The sequence below is a fragment of the Diospyros lotus genome, chromosome 5, assembly GCF_014633365.1.
Source record: "Diospyros lotus cultivar Yz01 chromosome 5, ASM1463336v1, whole genome shotgun sequence".
NCBI classification, from domain to species: Eukaryota; Viridiplantae; Streptophyta; class Magnoliopsida; order Ericales; family Ebenaceae; genus Diospyros; species Diospyros lotus.
Genome location: NC_068342.1, coordinates 5114323 through 5134487, shown reverse-complemented (window position 1 = coordinate 5134487; position 20165 = coordinate 5114323). Strand labels below are relative to the sequence as shown.

General features: G+C 35.5%; 1 protein-coding gene across 17 annotated transcripts in view; it reads right to left on the bottom strand.

Moving 5' to 3' along the window:
- Positions 1-19794, bottom strand: part of LOC127801278 (DNA gyrase subunit A, chloroplastic/mitochondrial) — a 63748-nt gene extending 43954 nt beyond the window's left edge. Inside the window, exons 1-17 of one of the 17 annotated variants that reach the window (XM_052336224.1) lie at positions 19235-19794; positions 18425-18494; positions 18249-18314; positions 15308-15409; positions 14983-15027; positions 14788-14886; positions 14524-14610; positions 13341-13411; positions 8326-8434; positions 8154-8216; positions 7828-7893; positions 7626-7714; positions 6348-6396; positions 3988-4074; positions 3665-3758; positions 1293-1363; positions 1080-1169 (exon numbers count right to left, since the gene is read on the bottom strand). In XM_052336224.1, the coding sequence (XP_052192184.1) occupies positions 1080-1169; positions 1293-1363; positions 3665-3758; positions 3988-4074; positions 6348-6396; positions 7626-7714; positions 7828-7893; positions 8154-8216; positions 8326-8434; positions 13341-13411; positions 14524-14610; positions 14788-14886; positions 14983-15027; positions 15308-15409; positions 18249-18314; positions 18425-18494; positions 19235-19674 (1698 nt within the window). In that variant the 5' untranslated portion in view covers positions 19675-19794. The remainder of the gene's footprint in view (positions 1-1079; positions 1170-1292; positions 1364-3664; positions 3759-3987; positions 4075-6347; positions 6397-7625; positions 7715-7827; positions 7894-8153; positions 8217-8325; positions 8435-13340; positions 13412-14523; positions 14611-14787; positions 14887-14982; positions 15028-15307; positions 15410-18248; positions 18315-18424; positions 18495-19234) is intronic. The other 16 variants (XM_052336234.1, XM_052336231.1, XM_052336233.1 and 13 more) reach the window with 16 other exon arrangements.
- Between the last annotated feature and the right edge of the window lie 371 nt (positions 19795-20165).

The following is a 20165-nucleotide window of genomic DNA, read 5'->3' as shown; positions in this document are numbered from 1 at the left end:
TTTCATGAAGAGCAAGAAACAGATTGTTGTTAGGAGGTCTAATGCAGTAGCTGAGTATCAGGCCATGGCCCTACCTACATGCGAGCTTATTTGGCTTAAACAGATTGTTAAGGAGCTGAGATTTGGAGAGTAGGGCCAATGAATCTCATAGGTGATAATCAAGCAACTATTCACATTGCATTCAACCAGTTTTTTTCTGAGAGAACTAAACATATTTTGATACTGTCATTTTTGTTAGGGAGAAGCTACATCTTGAGAGACCAACACTTCTTTTGTTGGTTCCAACGACCACTTGGATGATTTGTTTACTAAGGCCACGGGTTGACTATATATGTAGCAAGCTAGGCCCATATGATATGTATGTGCCTACTTGAGGGAAAGCGTTGAAGAGTAGCTGTATATGTATTTTTTTTTTCATTGTTTATATTAAACTTGAACAATAGAGTAACACTGCTCAGTTCTTCATGTTAATCTCTGTTGTTTCTTTCTCTTTCCCTCTTGGATTCTTCAAATATGGTATCACATGAATATCAAACGCTAATTTTTAAATTGTTAACCACCATCTCATTGATAAGAAGAAAAAAAAACCCATCTCATCAAAAAGCTTAACCTGATAGATAGAGAATTAACTTCATCTTTTAGGTCATTATTTTTACACTCAGCACGCCCTCCACGTGTGGTCAGATTTCATTGCATGAGTGTTCCAAACACGTACAACAATTTTAAATATTAGATTAGCATGAGGCTTGAACTCAAGACCTTTTACCTGCCTTGATACCATATTAAATTGTTAGCTACCTTCTCATCTAAAAGTTTATGAATTTTATCTTTTATATTTTTTTTTATTCTCAACAATAATGATAATTAAGCACATGGTCATATATCACTGTTTTCTTGTCTTTTGGTGTTAATAGGGGGTGAGGGATCAGTAGTAAAGTACTCTCAGACAGACAGTGGATAACTCATGGTTATTTTAGTTACACATTTCAAACAAATCTATGACATTTTACCTATTATAACATCAAACCTCTTACAAGCACACTAGGAAGTCATTAAACCCATATTGGACAGAGTCAAACCTGTAGTATTTGTTTTTTGCTTGACAAAAGCTCCTGCAACTTGAATATTTGTTCCATCAAGGATTTACTTTCATCAACAAATTTATTTCTCTGCAGAATGAAGAAATATAAAAAGCTGCTTAAGATGGTAATAAAACAAAAAAAAAAGAAAAACATAGCTCAGAATTGCCACTAACGGAGAACATATTTGTTAGAATCATAATTGCCAAGGACCTCAAGCATTGTAAGCTTTCTCAGGCTTATGTCAAGTATGGCTTCAGCTTGTTTTTCAGACAAGTTGAACTCTGCAAAAAATCACCATCAACATATACATTACTCATACCATTTCATAAGAATATTTAGTATATTCTACCAGAAAGACTTTTTCTAAACCAATCAAAAAAGATATCAGTGTTTTTTTTTTACTCTACATGAACAGTCACAAAAATTTAAACTACTTAATAGTTTTGCAAAGCATCAAGAAATAAAAAAAAATGTTACCACAGTAAATCAACATCGAAAGAAAATTCTTATTACATAAAAAACAATGGACAAAATTTCACATACAGTGTGTGTCCTATGCCTAACACAGATGAGCGTCTGGTTAACTTTCTAAACACTTTGATGTTGAGGCATGCACGGCTGCATGCCAACTTGCATGTAGGACATGCACAGGCATGAGGGAGGCACGCAGAGGTGGTGTGGTCTGCAGACATATGGGGCAAGGTGTTGGGCAACCCCAACCAACACATAGAATGATACCTCTGTGCAATGGCACACTAGCGCCCATGTGGCACACCATAGTGGGAAGGCAACCAGCAAGGCCACACACGCATGCAGCAGTGCATGGCACCATGTCTTGTGGCCCAGGCAAGAAATGACTGCGATCAACTACTTGAAGTCACGGTTACAAGAGCAGATGATGTTGACATGCTCCCAACTTCTTGGAGCTCATGACCATGCCGCTGAAGCATGCCCCATACATAGTGTCAGCTCCATACACATGAGTTACATAAGTTAAGGAGTGGCAGATGAAGGAGTTGCCTTAGGTGGTTACCTGTGATACATGGCTGACCTGTATCACAGTTATGGGCATATATGCGCATGTATATATAAACCCAGGGTAGTTCAGGGTGTCAACTGCCAACATATATAAACATTGGGATTTGATAATCAAAAATAGGTGAGTGGCCCCAGCGGGTTCCCCTTTAGCAGTTGGGGTTATCAACTGCCAAAAATTTGCTGGAGCATCGCGGGCTTGTCCATAAATAGCACCTGAGATGCATACTTTGGCTGGTTAGAGAGAGAGGCAGAAAAGTTCTCAGGGTATCCTCCCTACTTTGCAGCTTAAGGAAATAATGGAGGGTGTTGACCCGATCTCTGCACGTTGTGTGCCTGCCTTTGTGGCTACAAGTCCTGCCTCAACATAGTTTGGCCAAAACAAAGTGCGATAGCTTAGTGCCGTCACAAGGCATAAAAATTTGTGGCATTTTTTACCCCATCACAATTAGCCACTAGTATGACTTCTACATATCTTAACCAAAATTAACATTTTTTATACCATTCCTCTCATTACACCGAATAACATATTCATAACGCAGTTAATTATCTCTTCTTTTAATTCCACAAAATTGCCCTCAAGGTCAGCTGCTTACCTGGTTTAACCTACTTCCAGCAGACAACTCCCACAATCAACTGTTTTAACATGTCTTTCCAAATTTATTGCCATACAGCCCCTACACATTTCATCACTCATTATGAAATGATTAACCTAATCTAGGAACAATGCTTGCAATATATCATGTAGCCACTTCATTTGTGAGGTGGTTATTCGCATCAAGGTCAAAGTGGACCCTGTTAAAGATTAAGATGATTTAATCATGTAAGACAACTAATAGAGACTCCAGCAAGGAAAACGGATGGAATTGAACAAATCTTTGGCAAAAGAGGTAGAGGAAGGCCAAGAAAAACTTGGTGAAAACTCTTTGCTATGATATGAGTTACAAGGACGTTACGGAAAATATAGAGAGTTATAGAGATCATTAGTAAGCAAAAAATCATGTAGTCGACTCCATCTTAGTGGGATCTAGACTTAATATGTTGTTACAGTTCTTTCAAATTTGGCTGCCACATCAACCAGAATAACCTTCAGCAATATTTAGTAGGCAAAGGACTTGTTTAAGTTACATTATGCTTTTCTTTGGGAGAAGGATATGATAGGAGACAAGGAGACACAATGATGAACACCATACTAATGCACAAGGCAAGTGGTTCATGTTAACTAAGCAACAACAACAAGGCATAAGAGCTGACAGGAAAATGTGGACTTTAAAATAAAATGCCAAATGCAGACCCAAAGATTTTACCATTGATATTGTATCAAGGATTGATTTCTTAAAATCACTGGGATTAAGAATTAAGGACGACAATCAACACAACCTACAAACATAGCAGCATCAACACAAAGGACCAATACAAATCTTATACAGGATTGAATGGAAATGAAACCAAAAGGCATTAAATTTTTGTTCTGACTTGAAAATACATTATTCAAGTATGAGGAAACAAGACATCATAAAGGAATTGATGTAAGTGTGAAGGAGTACCATTTCTCAAAGCAGCAGATGCCAATGCATTGCTTGAAGCTTTCCTAATTATATCAATTACTCCATCCAGATTATCCAGCCCCACAATGATGCCCTAAGTTCACCAAGAATATCATCAAACACATACATAGTTGGCATTTAGATGGTGTGGTTAGTTGCACATGCAACGGAAACTATCTTATTTTGTTTTGTAAAACAGTTGAACTTCAAAGCTGCTTATCCATTGTCTTGTAACTTGAATGTCAACCAGTACTAATTGAACTACAGCATTCGTAACAATAAATTGATGAATCCTGAAATGATTTCAAGTTGTTCCAACATACCTCAACAATATGACTCCGATCTTGTGCTTGTAAAAGCTTATACCTTGCACGCCGTTCAACTATAGAGCATCTAAAATCCAAAAATGCCTGCAACAATAAAAAAATAAAACATGAACAAAAGCTGTTTTTCCTTGAAAAATTAGTAATTTCTTGACCATGGCATTGCTAAATATCATTCAATTGGAACTAGCAACAATAAAAAATGCAGGAATAAATTTCAATAACCAGTTACACAAAGGTATCATTTGATACCACCGATGCCCAATCCAGCTAACCACATCAAACCCATTTACCATATAAACTTCCAAGAGTCAAATTGCACAACATAGGTATTTCACAAATTCAGAAGAGTGCATCAAATTACTTTTTTTCTAGCACTAGTGCCAGAACACACAGCAGAAGGAAATGTTCTGACTATAAGAAGCCTTATGAAGTTTTTACGTTGTGTTAGACCAAACATACATTGCCAACAATATCAATCCTATTCACAACACACGCAACAGTTATGAGCTTAATATGAAAGCTAAATGATTTTAAGCTTGTCTATGACAGAAGCGATAATCAGGTATCTACAGGCTACAACAATGCTACCTTTCTGTCAAATAGAAAAATGACAAGATCAATACTAAATTATGTTTTTAACACATATGGTCCCATTAGTTGGAGCTGTCTGATGCTACATTAGTATTGTTGACTCTACCATTGAGGTCAAGTGTACATTAACTCTGGAAGCCGCCATAGTGGAACCCAATAATCATTTGATGTGACAGTTAAGAAATTATTAAGCACACAAGAATCTAAGAGAGAACACATTGCGGTAAACATAAAATTTGGACAACCAGGAGGTTGTCGGATTGTGCATGGCCTTAAACCATGTATTTTCAATATCATGCATATACAGCAAGTATTTAATCAGTATCACATCAATGTCAGGACGAATATCTACAAACCATGTTCATCGCAAAACAAATATCTAGCCTGTTGAAAGCATTGGATACATGAGACCTCTCATGACCGAAGTATTAAGCATCTCCTCTTCTCATAGTATAACCTTGGACATTCATTAAAAACGAACAAGATATTATCTTAGAGGTGTGAAACCCTTCTTAATATCATAGATGGCACAGTTGAACAAGACCTTATCTGTATACTATATGCAACATACAAGAAACACAAAATTATGTTCTTTCAATATACAAAGGCTTCCCATAAATAATGTAATTCCTTTCCCACAACCACAAGTCCTATCAAAGTAATGAAACAACTAAATCTGTACTACAGAATACCATAAGCACATAACATTTAAAGTACAACCATGAATTCAAAGGTTAATCAATTCAAATCTTGATCAGAAAAAAACAAAATAGAACAAAATAATCCCCTGATTAATTCAAATGCTCCACTGAGAGATGCACAAGTCAAGAATTGGACCTATGCAACTTGCACAACTTGTAGTCATGGGCACAGCCACAACCAAAATGCCTGCGCGTTGTCATGATTAGAATACATAAACACTGTATCAACTCTAGAGCACCATGCCAATGACTTGCATCTATATCACATACAGGTGACAATTAACTACTGAGTTGTTTCTAGAGTTTCCTGATTGCATGCAGGCATTCCTCTAAACTACATCTAAGCCACCTATAAATCCAGAAGCACGAGAGATACAGCACTAAAGCCAATATTGCCCACAGCATAACCAAGAAGGGAAAGAAGTGAAGCCAAATGTGCATATCCACACCGCAATAAACAAGCTAAATGGTTTTTTTTTTTTTTTAAATCTTAGTTACATTTTCTTGTAATTTTTTTATCTTTCTTGGTATGTACATCTACTTTCCAGAAACCATGAGGAACCAATGGCCCATCAAACAATTTAATCATTTTAATCAAGTTGAAGATGTTGGCAAGAAGAATGGCAATGGGAACACTTCCTTTGCAAAAGCTCACAAATACAAGCCCTATGCAAAAGCTGGACAACAGATTCCTTTGCAACCCCCCCCCCCCCCCCCCCCCCCAACAAAAAAAAAAAAAAAAAAACCAAAAAAAAGAAGAAAAAAAGGCATCACAACGCCTGAGGCTCCCCTTTTTGCAAGGGTGAGGCAAGGATAATTTTTGTATGCAGCCTTACCTTTGCTTTGCAAAGAGGCTGAGGCACTTTCACAGGCCAAACCTACCCAAAAGAACAGTAAAAGATACAAGCTTACAGCAATGAAGTGACTAGAATGTAGGTGGGTGCACATGCAAGGAGGTGGTGTGTGGGTGATGTCACACAGAGAGAGAGAGAGAGACACACACACACACACAGACAAAACAGACAGCCAGAAAGGACAAAGGATAATAAACAGGAAAAAACTTGCCTGGAGCAATTCCTTCAAGCCCATCAATTGAGGTTTTCTGTTAAGAATGCTACGGAATACAAAATAAACAAATTAGTCAGAATAAGATCATTCTATTAACAAGAATGCTAGGATGAATGTGCAACCATAGAAGAAAAGAAAAAATTGGAATTGAGATTATTCATAAGATAAGATGCATGAAACATAATTAAAGTAGTTTGGTCATGTGAAAAGTAAAACAATAGAGGATCCTATTAATTTAGTAGAAGGAAAGGAAAAAGGATTTAGCAAAACAAGCAGAACACTAAGAAAAAGTTGTGGGCAACAATTAGGTATTATAGTAGTTATAAGAGCCTTACAGAAGATAAGGTCATCGATAAAAATAAATGCAGAGCTAGAATTCAAGTAGCCAATCCCACATAATAGGATAAGGGGTCGGTATATTGTTGCAGATATTTTACATTGATAGAGACCTAAAATAGTCTTTTAAGACACTTTGTCAGCAGCTGTTTTTATTTTAATTCATCATTTGAGGTTTTTTAAACCCTAAGTTTCATATTATCATTCTAGATTCCTTTTTTTCTTTTTTGGCTGATGATTATCATTCTAGATTCAATCTTACATGGTTTTAACCCAAATTGTGCACTAGTTTTGCCAGTTCCTCCTTGCACACTGCATCATATTGGTTCTTAACTACCTAAGATTCTAAATACTACAAACATGGTCTTATTACCTATCAATAAAACTTCCCTCTTAGCATTAAATATATATATATATATATTGCATACAATGCAAGACACTTCTACACGTGACCAGGAGCTTTAATTGTGTAGGTAATGTCCTCATAATCTACCAACCCTGGGAATTGTGCAATATATCTTCTAGAAAATAGAAGAATGAGATTTTCCTAAATTTATGTAAAGTTTCATCTCCAAAGCAATAACAATGATGATTCAGCTTTAAGATAGGTTGTTTGCTTCCTAGAAGTAAAAATACCATATCACAGAAATCCCCCAATATAAACCTGCATGGCAGAAGTAATAAATGCAGAAACAAGAAAAATTAAATAGACAAGTAACAGATTATAAACATGCAGAAACAAGAGAACAGAAGTAATCCTTAACAAGAAAATACCACCAATTAAAAAAGATAAATATTATGTTTTTCCCACTTTTTCAGAACACTTGCTAATAATTTAAAACATGCTGCACTCCCTTAGACCTTAGAAAACCAAATATCAGATCAGTATCGCAATTCAATACTCCCTAATAAAATCATCATTCCACAAAAACCACTCACCCCACCATATTGCAGTTAAAGCTAGACTGAAGAGCAGTAAGCCGATATAGATTGTTAAGAACAATAGATGGATCAGAACCCCGCTTGAGCTGGATAAGAAAATAAAATCATTATCAAGACCCAGCAAAACACAAACCCATAATGGTTTTCAATTTCTTCAAGTAAACAAAATAATCAAGAGAACATTGGTGATAACTGATACCTCAATGACTATACGCATTCCAGTTCGATCACTTTCATCACGAATATCACTTATACCTTCCAAACTCTAAAAAACAATGAAATCATAATCAAGAATAGTGTCATTCACGGTACACTTTCCCTCTAAATTTGAAATTACACTATAATAAAATGAGAAATCAACACACCATAAAGTGTAAAGAATTACACATTTTTACTCATTACAAATTGTTTTTTGAGCAAAAACAACAATCACAACCCTTTATCCCACTAGGTGGAACAGATTGTTTAAAGAAAAAGTGAGTATTAAGTCTATAATATAACAATCCCAAGCCATTCAAAAGTTACCTTGTTTTCCACAAGCTCAGCAATTTTCTCAACAAGAGAGGCTTTGTTGGCTTGGTATGGAATCTGTTTAATCCACACAAGAATATCCATAAGTGCATTTCACATCCTCATTTTAGTTAGATAATAAACCTGTACCTCTCTTAAATTCCAAATAAAGGGACCAAGATAGTACTTCTGTTATAACAATTGCAGTTCGCTTTGTTTTAGAATCCAGCAATTCAATGTCGGCCTTCCCTCTAACAACAATTCGCCCCCTTCCACTTCGATATGCCTCTAAGATGCTTCACAAAAATGAGTAACTATCAATTTAAATCACAATTGACATTGATGACACGAGGCAAGGCCATCTTAGAAAATGATGATAAATACATAAATAACAAAAGAAGTCATATATGCTAATGTTTGAAAAGGTAAAATCTGTGGAAGCACAAGCCTTCCATTAACTTCTGTTCGATGCCTTAAAAATTCCAGCATACAGAATAAATGTATACACATATATACATATGATAAACAAACAAGTCTATTTCAAATTAAACTTTGATGTTTTAGTCTCCAAAGTTCCATGTGGTGTGCCACAATTTAGCTTGCATAATTTCAAGTGCTTGACAACGTATGATCAAACAAAATTCAGAAGAGAAAAAGCACCAGCCATGGCTACAACAAGACTTCTCTAGATGAAGCTTGGCATTACAAAAAGATTACAAGCTCCATGAGCACGTGCTATGCAAGAGATTTTCTTTATATTCTATTAAATTCTTTGTATTTCAAAAGTTCTAAATTCAGCAAAAGGGAAATTTGTTGTCAAATTTCTCCATCTTCCATTGTGATTATTTGTAATTTTTGCCAAATAAAGCTAAAGTTAAATGAAATATTTGGTCATTCCATGTATTATTTATAACACAAAGTCCAGAGTTATGTACAATACATTATTACAGTTCTTCAAAGACAAAAAACCTAATTGTTGGCACATAAGGAACAGTGAAGGACAAGATCAATTTACTAAGATTTAAAGTATAAGGATTTACTTTCATCACAATTTTTATTACATATTATGATTATTAAGACACCTGAATACAATAAGCATTTGATAAGGTAAGAAGACGACGAAGTTGCCTTGGAATTTGGTTCATGTAATCTACAAGTTACACAAAATTTAGTTAGTTTATATGAAAAATACAAAGTTTTCTCTGAAAACCAGTACGTACTGGTTTTCTCTAGACCGAGTAGGTTGGGAAAAAAGTGCCCAAGAAAAATCTGTCCGCCAGCTCGCTGAACGTAAAATGAGGGAATGAACCTCGTAGTTATCAGTTTCTCTGTTCTTCCAAAATTTGCCACAACAAAATTGTACCATGAAGCAACAATATCAAGAAGACATTTTGCATGCTTCTTGCTTTTTATAGAAAAATCCAATTGGAAACCAGACAATTTTGTAGGGTTTCTGTTGGGATTTCTAGTGTAAGAAGAGTAGTGGGCAAAACAAGGATTTTGAGGTTATTAAAAACGAGTAGTTTGCAAAAGGTAGGAATCATGTTGAAAGTTAGAATTGAAAACAGTAACACAAGTTTTCAATGATTTTCTGGTACAAGTGGAATTAAGTTTAAATTGAAATCTAATAAAGTAAAAAAAAAAAAACAAGATTCATTCAAATTGCATATAACTTCTCTACTTTAGTTATAACTTGCTCATCTGAAATCCCATTAATTTGATTCTTTTGGTGTTGGAAAGAAGATAAAAAGATCAACTTTTCCATTTTAACAAGAATTTTCACAGTTTCAATAGTCAAAAATTAAGTCAAAGCTAGTGTCACAGAGCCATACAAAATCTGCACAAGTTTGACCTGCAAAAATTTAATCTAAAATTATTATATTGCTTAGACATGGTTTTATTTTATGTCACTTTTCAATTTTCTTTCTTTCTTTTTTTTTTTTTGGTGGGGATTGGGGGTTGGGGGGAAGGAGGACTGCATTTGTTGCATTATTTTCATTTTCAAAGAAAATGAATATAGTTTTCATTACCTTGTAAAAAAAATATATAAGACACCAAAATAGTTTTTTTTTTAATCTTTATATTTTTGTTCCCATGCAACAAAACTAGCCCAGTACACTTCATCAACCAACCATTGTTTTCGAAAGCACTAGGCGTGCTTAAGTGCAAAAGGGCTATGGAGCTTAAGTGCACAGTGAAGCCCACATAAATGAAACAAAGAGTATAAGCTTTTATAAGCATAGAAAAATATAAACTATTAAAAATGCAATCTTTAAAAAAAAACTAAGTAAGAATGAGGGCTGCAAATTTAACAAATTATGAGATATCATTTTTCATTTAAATTTTATACCCATCTACAAGTTCATAAAATCATAAAAAAAAAAAAAAGCAAAAGAACAAAAAACCTTAATTTACACATATCCACAATCAATCAACTTCTAATTTAAAACAATCTCCAGACAGTTAATCCTTAATTTACAATCAATCAAAAATCTGTAATTTACAACAATCAATAATCAATAATATTTTACAACAATCAAGAATATATTAGCAATCCCTAATTTACACCTAATTATATGTTTAAATCAATATTTTTTGCTCGGTAAATACAGTCGAGCTTTTTGTTTTCTGTTTTTCAAAGTATATATCATTTTATCATACCTTAAATAGCTTTTTTTGGGTAAGGTTTCCATTCAAGCAGCCACATCACTACAGAAATTTAAACAAATCCAACAATTCATGGTCTGATAAAAAAAAACAAGCATATTTTTGAAGCTTGCTTTTTTGCGCTTCGGAGCTTAGGTAAAAGCGCAAGTGCAGCGCACTCTAATCACTTTCAGCTAAAGTGACCGAGGTTCACACAAAAAGCCCTAAACATGCTGCACTTTGCACTTGTGCTTTTTCAAACACTGAACCCAACTTCCAATTATCACAAAATCACACCCATTCATCAACCCAACCTCCTACAACCAACCAGGAATTTCTCTAGGAGATGGGCATTTTTGTCAATATAAACTAATTTTTACATATATTTAATTATCTAATAAAATACACTACTTTTTTGTCAAACATCATTATTAATTTTTGGTTTCAAAGAACAAGGATGTAATTGAACACAATATTTAGTTTTTGTATTTCTATTGTTGAATTGTTAACCACCATCTGATCTAAAATCTTAAGTGGTTAGATAAAGAGTTAACCTTATCTTTTATATTATTATTTTTACTCTCAACATCTATAAAAAATGAAAATGAATACCCAAATAAAAACAAATGCATAATTGATGCTAAAATCAAATAAATCTTAGGAAAGGATTGTCTGAAGTCCAGTGCTTTTATACTTCTTTTTTTTTTTTTTTTTTTTTTGGTTTTTGTGGTAAAGAAGAATCAAGCAATTGCAAATCAACACTTTTATACTTTCTTTCAACTGTAAAGACCCTGAGCATTTTAGGAAGCCAAAATTCTATAAACACAAAAGTTCGAAAGTTCAAGGAAGACAAGGATATCAAGAATCAGAAGGAGACTCTATAAGTATAGCCTGTGGGTTTCAGCAGGTTAATTAAGTCAAGAACAAGCCCAGGCATTCAATCAATTGCAAATTTAAGCAAGCATGGAGAGTTATGTGGTCCAACAACTTGGAAAGGGGGGTAGATCTAATAACTGGTTTTGTCAGTGTTTAGTTGATCCAGGGCCCAAATTGTCCATGGTTTTTCTTCCCAGGCATGAATTCCTCATACATCGCTACATGTTTTCTTATGTTTCACTCATTCCTTATTTAATTTGTGATTGATTGCTTTGCATATCATTTCATATCAAAAGGCCCCAACACTGCATCTAGTGCCAATTTATAATTTCTTTAAATTAAGTTAAGATAGTGTAACAACCTGGGGCAGAAATGAATATGGAAGCAAACCAGAAGATTAGATGTTAAACTAGAGGATGCAGAGGAAGAAGATGATGATGGCTGGGAAGAAGTGAAGGACGAAGACTAAGACAAGGATGAAGGCATTTCTCAACCACATGCCCATATGAACTTCTCAATTTTTGGGATACAAAATGCCTAGGATCATTTTTGGGGTTACTAGGATTATAGGATGGGAGTTTGAGTAACAACCTCAATGAAGTCAATACACATAATAGCAAATTTATTCTACCAATCTTACTTAGAAGAGTGCAATTCTCAGATTGGAAGCGTGTAATTCTCCAATGATAGAAGACCAAAAAACTCATTCAGCAGATATTTTGTGATTGGGAATATTCTTCCCAAACCACTCAATTCAACAGGAATTAGTTTGCATAAACTGGTTCTGGTAGTTGATTCCGAGAATAAGCACCAATCACCAATTCATTTCAATTAATAAGTGACATCAAAGTTTAATTCTTTTTGTTACTAACTTACAACTTGCATAAATGGAAGAACCTGAATAGATTACAAACAGATAGAAAAAACAAAGAATACCAAATAAAAGTAATCATTTTCTTTGACTTTTATAATGAAAACAAAAACTATCAAAATATCCATACGCTGCACCAAACAGACTTTATACTATACATGAACTAATTAAATCCAACAACTTAAAAAGATAGCTTTGACCAAACAATTAAAACTGTGATAATGTTGTGTGCACTTTGTACATTTATTATTAATCCAAGCAAGACAATTACACCATAATAATTTCCACCTCAATAGATTGAAGATCCCATTTTTCATCACAACAATCTCTGAAATATCATGAACCAATTAAGTACGGTGAATAAACAGACAGATCATGTCAAATAATCATAGATAGCATGTTTCTGTGATATACACAATTTTACAAATAATGAAGGCAATGAAATGATAAAATCCCTCAATGACAAATATAACCAAGAAAAGAGAAAAATCAAGTTGCAAAGAACAAAAATAATAAATTAATACAATAAAGGTGCATGAGTGTATTTAATGGCACCTATGTATAATTAAGACAATAAAATCATACTCCCAACTAAATGAATAAATGAATATGAAAGGGCCTGTAAAAGAGAATTCAAATACAAAAGTGTTGAAAGAAATCAAGCCACAATAAAAAGTTAAATTGATAGAAATTCTCCATTGCTTAATAAAAAGCAAAGAACACAGTGCAACGATAGTAATAATGGCCTCCTTTAGCATACAAGTACATAGAAGAGATTTGAGACAAGAGAAGGTGTCAAGTGAACCCACCCAGTATTACCCATAATTAGGCCACCAGTTGGGAAATCAGGTCCTGGCATGTATTCCAGTAGCTCTTGCAGCTATTTCATAAACACAATTGTTAGGGGAAAATACATTCAATTGTATACATAATCAGAGATGGACATTAGGCAAAGAACATTACTTAACAACTTATCTACCCCCACAAGGAAACCATAAGTTCTCTCTAGACATACCTAAAACAATGATGATAAACCCTGGCCCAGAAGTAATAACAAACAAATGCTGACAAAACACAAAAAGATGGTGAAGTATTCACAACACAGAATTGTTATATAAATGCCAATAATATTCTCGAGGCCTCAACATTAACTGTACTAATTGACAGCCATAAGAGATATTATTGAATATTAACTGGTCACTTATTACCAAGAATGTTCCCAAACATGACAACCAAACTACCAAACTGATCTGAGAACTAGAGGTTTAGAGTATCATCTTCTCTTGCTGCAAAGTTGGAGATTTTCTTTCAAAGAAAATTATGCCTGTAACTGTAAACAAATGTAAGAATTTTTTGTCTGCAGAAAGGAGTTTAAGATATAGAACTACAGCCAATAAAAAATAAAATGCATGCAACTATTAAGTTTTTATTTTCAAAGCAATTGCAGGAGAAAATGCACCTAATACATGATATAGAAGCAGCCTAGTCTTGAAACATTAAAAACAATAGTTGATAAACAGCATACAGGTTAAATAGTCCTAAATCCAAACTGCCAAATGTAGCAATCACTCTTTTACTCTTAGACTTAAAATGATGATCAAAGAGAAGGAAAAATAATGAAAAATAAAATAAATTCACAGAACTCTTAAATACCATTTATGAAGCATATCTCTTTCCCTCTTAGCTCCAGAGTATTTCTTATAACACAAATAAAAAAAAATGTGGAACGGTTATTCATTTGATTGCTTGAGTTTTTGGTGGCACTAAATTATTGAAAATCTTGCATCGGCTACAGTTTAAAAATGGGAAGACGATAACATATATCTAAATTATACATATTGTTTTCAGAAATAAAACACACTTTTCAAACAGTTAAGGTTTAAAACAAATCCAATACTAGAAGATTTAACATTTTTTTAAAAAAATAATAATAATTAAAAAAAGAGTTTTGAGATTCATAAGATAATCATTAATGAAAGATACGAATACTACCGTGGCTTCTGGGTTATGAATAAGAACAGATAATGCATCCACCAATTCACCAAGATTGTGAGGAGGAATGTTGGTTGCCATTCCAACCTGAAATGTTGAACCATTACTTCACTGAAGAATCTGAAGGTCTATTGAAAACCATTAAGAAGAAGATGAACACAGGTTTGAGTTTTACAAATAGCATAAAAAGAACGGGGGAGAAAATAAACCAAATTTAGAACATATCAAACTAGAAATTTCATAAAAAACAATAGGTCTGATTACCGCAATTCCAGAAGAACCATTCAACAATAAATTTGGAATCCGAGCAGGCAGAAGTGACGGCTCCTTTTGAGAATTGTCGAAGTTTGGAACAAAATCAACCTGCAGTAGATTGAAACATTTGATACCAGATAATGTACGCGATGCACGGAACCATGCAATTGTAAATGGCAAGCTGTTCTAAGGAGTAGAACTGACTGTATCTTGTTCCAAATCAGCCAACAGCATTGCTTCACTAAGAGCCTGAAAAATAAGCCTGTGCACATCAGAATGCAACATAATACACATTGCCCAAGCAAAAAAATATAAAACGACAGTGCACATCAGAAAGCAGAATAAATATTTTTTGTGTGTCCAACAGAAATTGCACTGTTTGTATAAGCACCCACAAAATTTAGAAAATTTTTAAACAACTATATCACAACAAGGTACTGAAGTTTTAATGTTTGTCCATATTCAAGCTAATACGTAGTCCTGCTATCGCAAATAGCCAACTATAAAATTCACAAAAACTTAAACCTACTTCCAGCCTGCACTCAGTGTAACGCATAGCAGCAGGAGGATCAGCATCAATCGATCCAAAATTCCCATGCCCACGAATCAGTGGGAAGCGTAAAGAGAAATCCTGGAACAAAGTAAACCTCATGAGATTTCAAACAACTAAATATAACTAGAACAAGGGAACTAATTAAGCCATCAAACTTATGATAGAAATCCCACATCTTTTGATCAACATCCCATGTCACAAGTAGGAGCATTTAATTCTGTGTGCCTGTGTATGAGCACATGAAGGAGATGGGGGAGTGCTAAGTATATTGAAAGTCAAAGCACAACTCTTACACCCTAGTTCTCAACATGCTTTATAGTGCATGTTGTCTGCTAGCTACACTCAATGCAGAAAAGAATAGTAAAGTAATTCACTGGAATTGCCAGAAACATTTTTTTTCTGCACAAGTTTTTGGTTAAGCCAAACAACTTTAACAGCAATTTATGAAAGTACAATATGATTTCATTCAACTTGATGCTCCTAAGCCAGATATCCCAGTCAATGGTATTGCAAAATGAACGAGTCTGCGGCAGTGTCACACTGCAACTATTGGGGTCAAGTGATAGAATTAGGTAATTAAATGAAGTTCAGCAAATTATTTTTATTATCTTGTTTCTCATTTCCCCAGCAGGCTACCCAAGTTAAAACTCTGCACAAACCAAGGGAATATCTTTATCAGTCATCATACCAAGTGGTTCCTAAGCTGGGGCACTGCCTAGGCCCCAGTGTTTCCTAATTTGGCTCCTTGGAAGACCTACAACAGACCAGAGTGCCAATAATTTCAAAGAAAATCATGTCATATGCATTATAGGCAATCTCCTGAAGCACATATATGACACTGCAATATGGAAAATTTAGAAAGGAAGAAATAAACTTGATTAAACAAAATATGGACCACAACATTAAGTATCAAGAACATTTTGTATTGTTCTTCATAGAGATGGAAAGCTTTCCAACCCCAGGAATCCACAGGTAAAATCTCCATTGGGCTAATTAAATGGAATATCCAAACTACAGAAACTATCAAGCTAAATACAGATGGAAGCTCTAAGAAATTCAGGAAAATCAACGCCAGCCTGGACATATAACTTTGTCCTACAATCAGCAGCCTAATCATACTCGTGGAAAACAGCTACACCAACACTGATGTTGAGCCATATTCTCCAGTTGCTGTTAGATAAATTAGGAAAGCTGCCTGAAGCTTTTCTAAAAGGGCTTTGATTACAAGACTTGGCATTTCTTCATCCAAAATGTTCTTGCATGGACAAGCATCCCTTAAAAGAAGGAAACCAGCAAATAGACATGAAGAGCAATTCCAGAGCTGATCAAATGGGACAATAAAGGACCCCAGGAAATGGGGAGGCAGCAGTGTCTGATATAGTACTCACCTACTTTAGAGGGATTGGATTCTTTTTCTGTTCCTTTCTCCTCTGTTGAACTAAATGCACAGACAGAGAGAGTATGAAGAAGATAAAGAGAGAAAGAAAAGAAAGGAAAAAAAAAGTAATTTAGTTAGTGTGTGGTGCATAGATCACAACCTGAACCTCGCACACTCAAGAAGCTCCAAATAGCAGAATGATTTGAACTCCCAACATGTTTACTGAAATATTTTGAGTCAGCAGTCAGCCTCATAAAGTGATTCATGAGATAGTCAAGGTCCTTTACTACAGCACATTCTTGAGAAGGACAGCCCCACCAAAGGAGAACACATGCAGTCCTCTGTGTGCACTACCGAGCGCTAGAGCTTGTTAAGCTCTCCGAAACCAATTTCTATGACATACTGCTCCAGGAAATCTCCTCAGTATAATTACTGTTGTCATCTCTGTGATGACTCTCCACAACACAGATCTCCCAAAAAGTTCACCTCAGATGGCACCTCTCTTTTCTTGAGGATACTCTTCTGTTCACCTACCTCGTCGTTTTACCTTGTGCATCTTGGGCAAAACTAAGTATCATTTCCTTACAGCTCAAGATAAAAATATGCGCACGTGTGTGTGTAAACATTTTGCATTGAAAAATATTTTCCAATGTAAACTACTTTGAGTGAAAACACACACACCCTAAAAGAGAATCAAAATTGAGATTGTGAAATATGCAATGCATTTCTAACCTGATAGCGAGAACGGGAATCGAGGTAATAATTTACAGATTCTTGCCCTACTTTAGAAATCTACTATTAGATTTTTCTACAACAGGTAAGCTAGCCCTTCAATGTCATTAGCCCTGTGTTTCCAAATACAATTTCATAATCCTTGCCCTCCCTTATCTTTTCAGCCTTCTACTTCTCACTCAAACTCCTATATGACTCAATCTTCAGAACCAACTATTATCTAAAATACCACCAACTTTCACTTTGAAAGAAAAGTACTAATTATTTGCGCCTCTACAAAAGTTTTAGACTCTAAGCATTCTTCTACTTTTCCATCTAAAATAGAGGAAGAAAAGGTTTCATCCAATGTGTTGATGTACATCAGCCTTGCATGAAAAGGCATGAATAAAGCAGAGGCAGCCTAACAGTTTAACATTTCCTGCATGCCACTCCTCTAAGAACAAATGGCAATAGATGAATCAGTTTGAAATATGAATTATGCTCTCAAGATTATGCCCATAACAAGAACTATTACCAGGAGCACATCGCAATGGAACTTCACTTAGAGCATTCACATGTGAAATGCTCATTGTCATTTTTTAAATCTGTAACTATATCATTAGCAAGGGAGGGCAGTGAACTTGGTGAAATTGTCCAAACCAGGCCTTCCATTAACTTGCATGTGAGAGTACTTCAAATGTATGATTTTAAACTATTAAAGACCAGCAAAAAGTTAAAATTGCTTCCTGTATAATATTAGAGACAATCAAAGCATTAGTTAACTCCATTCATGCTCTTCTAATAAGAACTAACCAACGCTAACATTACCTGTGCCATTCGGACCAGTGAATCATATACAGCAGTGTCCCCGTGAGGATGAAACTTACCGAGAACCTGCAACAAGGCAATAGAATTAAAAGGTTAAGTAATCAAGCATGGTGCAAATAGCCTAGAAGTCATCAATATAATTCGAATAAGCAAAGGGTTTTATATCAGATTATAACCTCCCCAACAACTCTAGCACACTTCTTGTGGGGTTTCCGTGATGAAAGTCCCAATTCATGCATTGCAAATCTGCAGTCAATTAATTCAAACAAGAAAAATAGTATCATATATTTTGGCTTTTAACATGGATTCAACTTACCACACAAATCACAAGAGCCAATAAGGGCGGGCACAAGTCCAATTGTAATTCGATGTTTTGGATGTGCGTTATGTGATGCAATACCATGATCAAATCACATGTTTTCTTCTACCAAGAAAAATCACAAAGCATAACTGAGTGGTAATCACGTGTTTTCTTCTTTATGTAATAAGGCATACCCATTCCATACAATGATCAAATCACATGTTTTCTTCCACCAAGAAAAATCTTGAAGCAGAACTCAGTGATAGAAGCTCCCTAAACAATGGTTAATCGCATGGAACAACCAAGTTCACAATACATCAAGTAAGTAACAGGGTTACGCGTCGATTGATTAGATCTGCTGACACAGCTGAACTTGGTCGCTGGCAATGGTTTTTATAGCAGGCAGAATCATCGTGTTTTATCATTCACGTGTGGGAAGAAACAAAAAGTTTTGCTTCTGCAATGAAACATTCTATTGCCCGGTGACATTTAGCAAACGTTAATAGTATCCTGGATTGTCAGGACATAGGCGCTGAAAGAATCTTTTTTTTCCCGAAAAAGGGGGGGAAATCAGCGGAGCTAGTTTGTTTATTTAGATCAAATTTGCATTTACGTTTTCCCAACATGTTCGCGGTAAACAAGAGGTAGACAAGTTATCACTGACGAACAGAGGAGGAGGACTCACAGTATTCGCCTGTGGACCGGTTTCAAGCCGTCGCGAATATCAGGCAACGCACGGCCGAGCAACACCGACATTGCGTAAGCCATGTAGGCCTCGGTCGCCTCTTTGTGAAGCACCGTGGGAACAATACCCCTCCCGTCTCCGCCTTTCCCATCGCTGTTCCTGTCCTTCACTCTCACACTCCCATTCCCCTCTTCCTCCTCCTCTACCGAACTCTCTTCCTCTCTGTGCCTGGCTGCCACCGGCCGAACAACATGCCTCGACGATTTACTCACCGACAGGAATCGGAGCTCGGATATACCCTGCCGGAGCCGGCGAAAACGGACGGGCGAGACTCGAGGGAGGGAGAGCTGGTAGCGCAGTACGCGGAATCCGGTAGAGAACGCCATGGGTGCACCGAGTTCGGGCTTCGCTCTCGCGCCAGTACTGCAGCGAGAGTTCATGCCATTGAACTACTCTCTCTCTCTCTGTGTCTGGGATGGGAACGCTGTCTCCTGAACCAGGACGAGCCAGAAATGGGGAACTTAGCTTCCAACTAAAACCCTAATGAAATTTTTTCATTAGTTCCCGCGCGCCAAGTATCCTAGTTCTCTTCCTTACTCCTGCACGCGGAAGGCACGTGGCATTCCTTCCCGTTTTCTAGTCCCCCGTTTTGTTTCTTCTAAATTACGATAAGAACCCCTGGAATTCTCTTAATTATGGAGATAAATAACTTTCTCTTGCCTTATAAAATAGTAAATGACCAATTTATCTTAAATTCAAAACATTATTTTTATTAACTAATAATCTTATTTTTAGATTAAAAATAATATAAATCAATACATATCGTCTAAAATAAGTATTTTTATTGCACTTTAACATCAAACGTCTTTTATATAATATAATGTCAATGTTCAGATTTAGTCAATCGTGATTCATAAGATTACAGTAAATA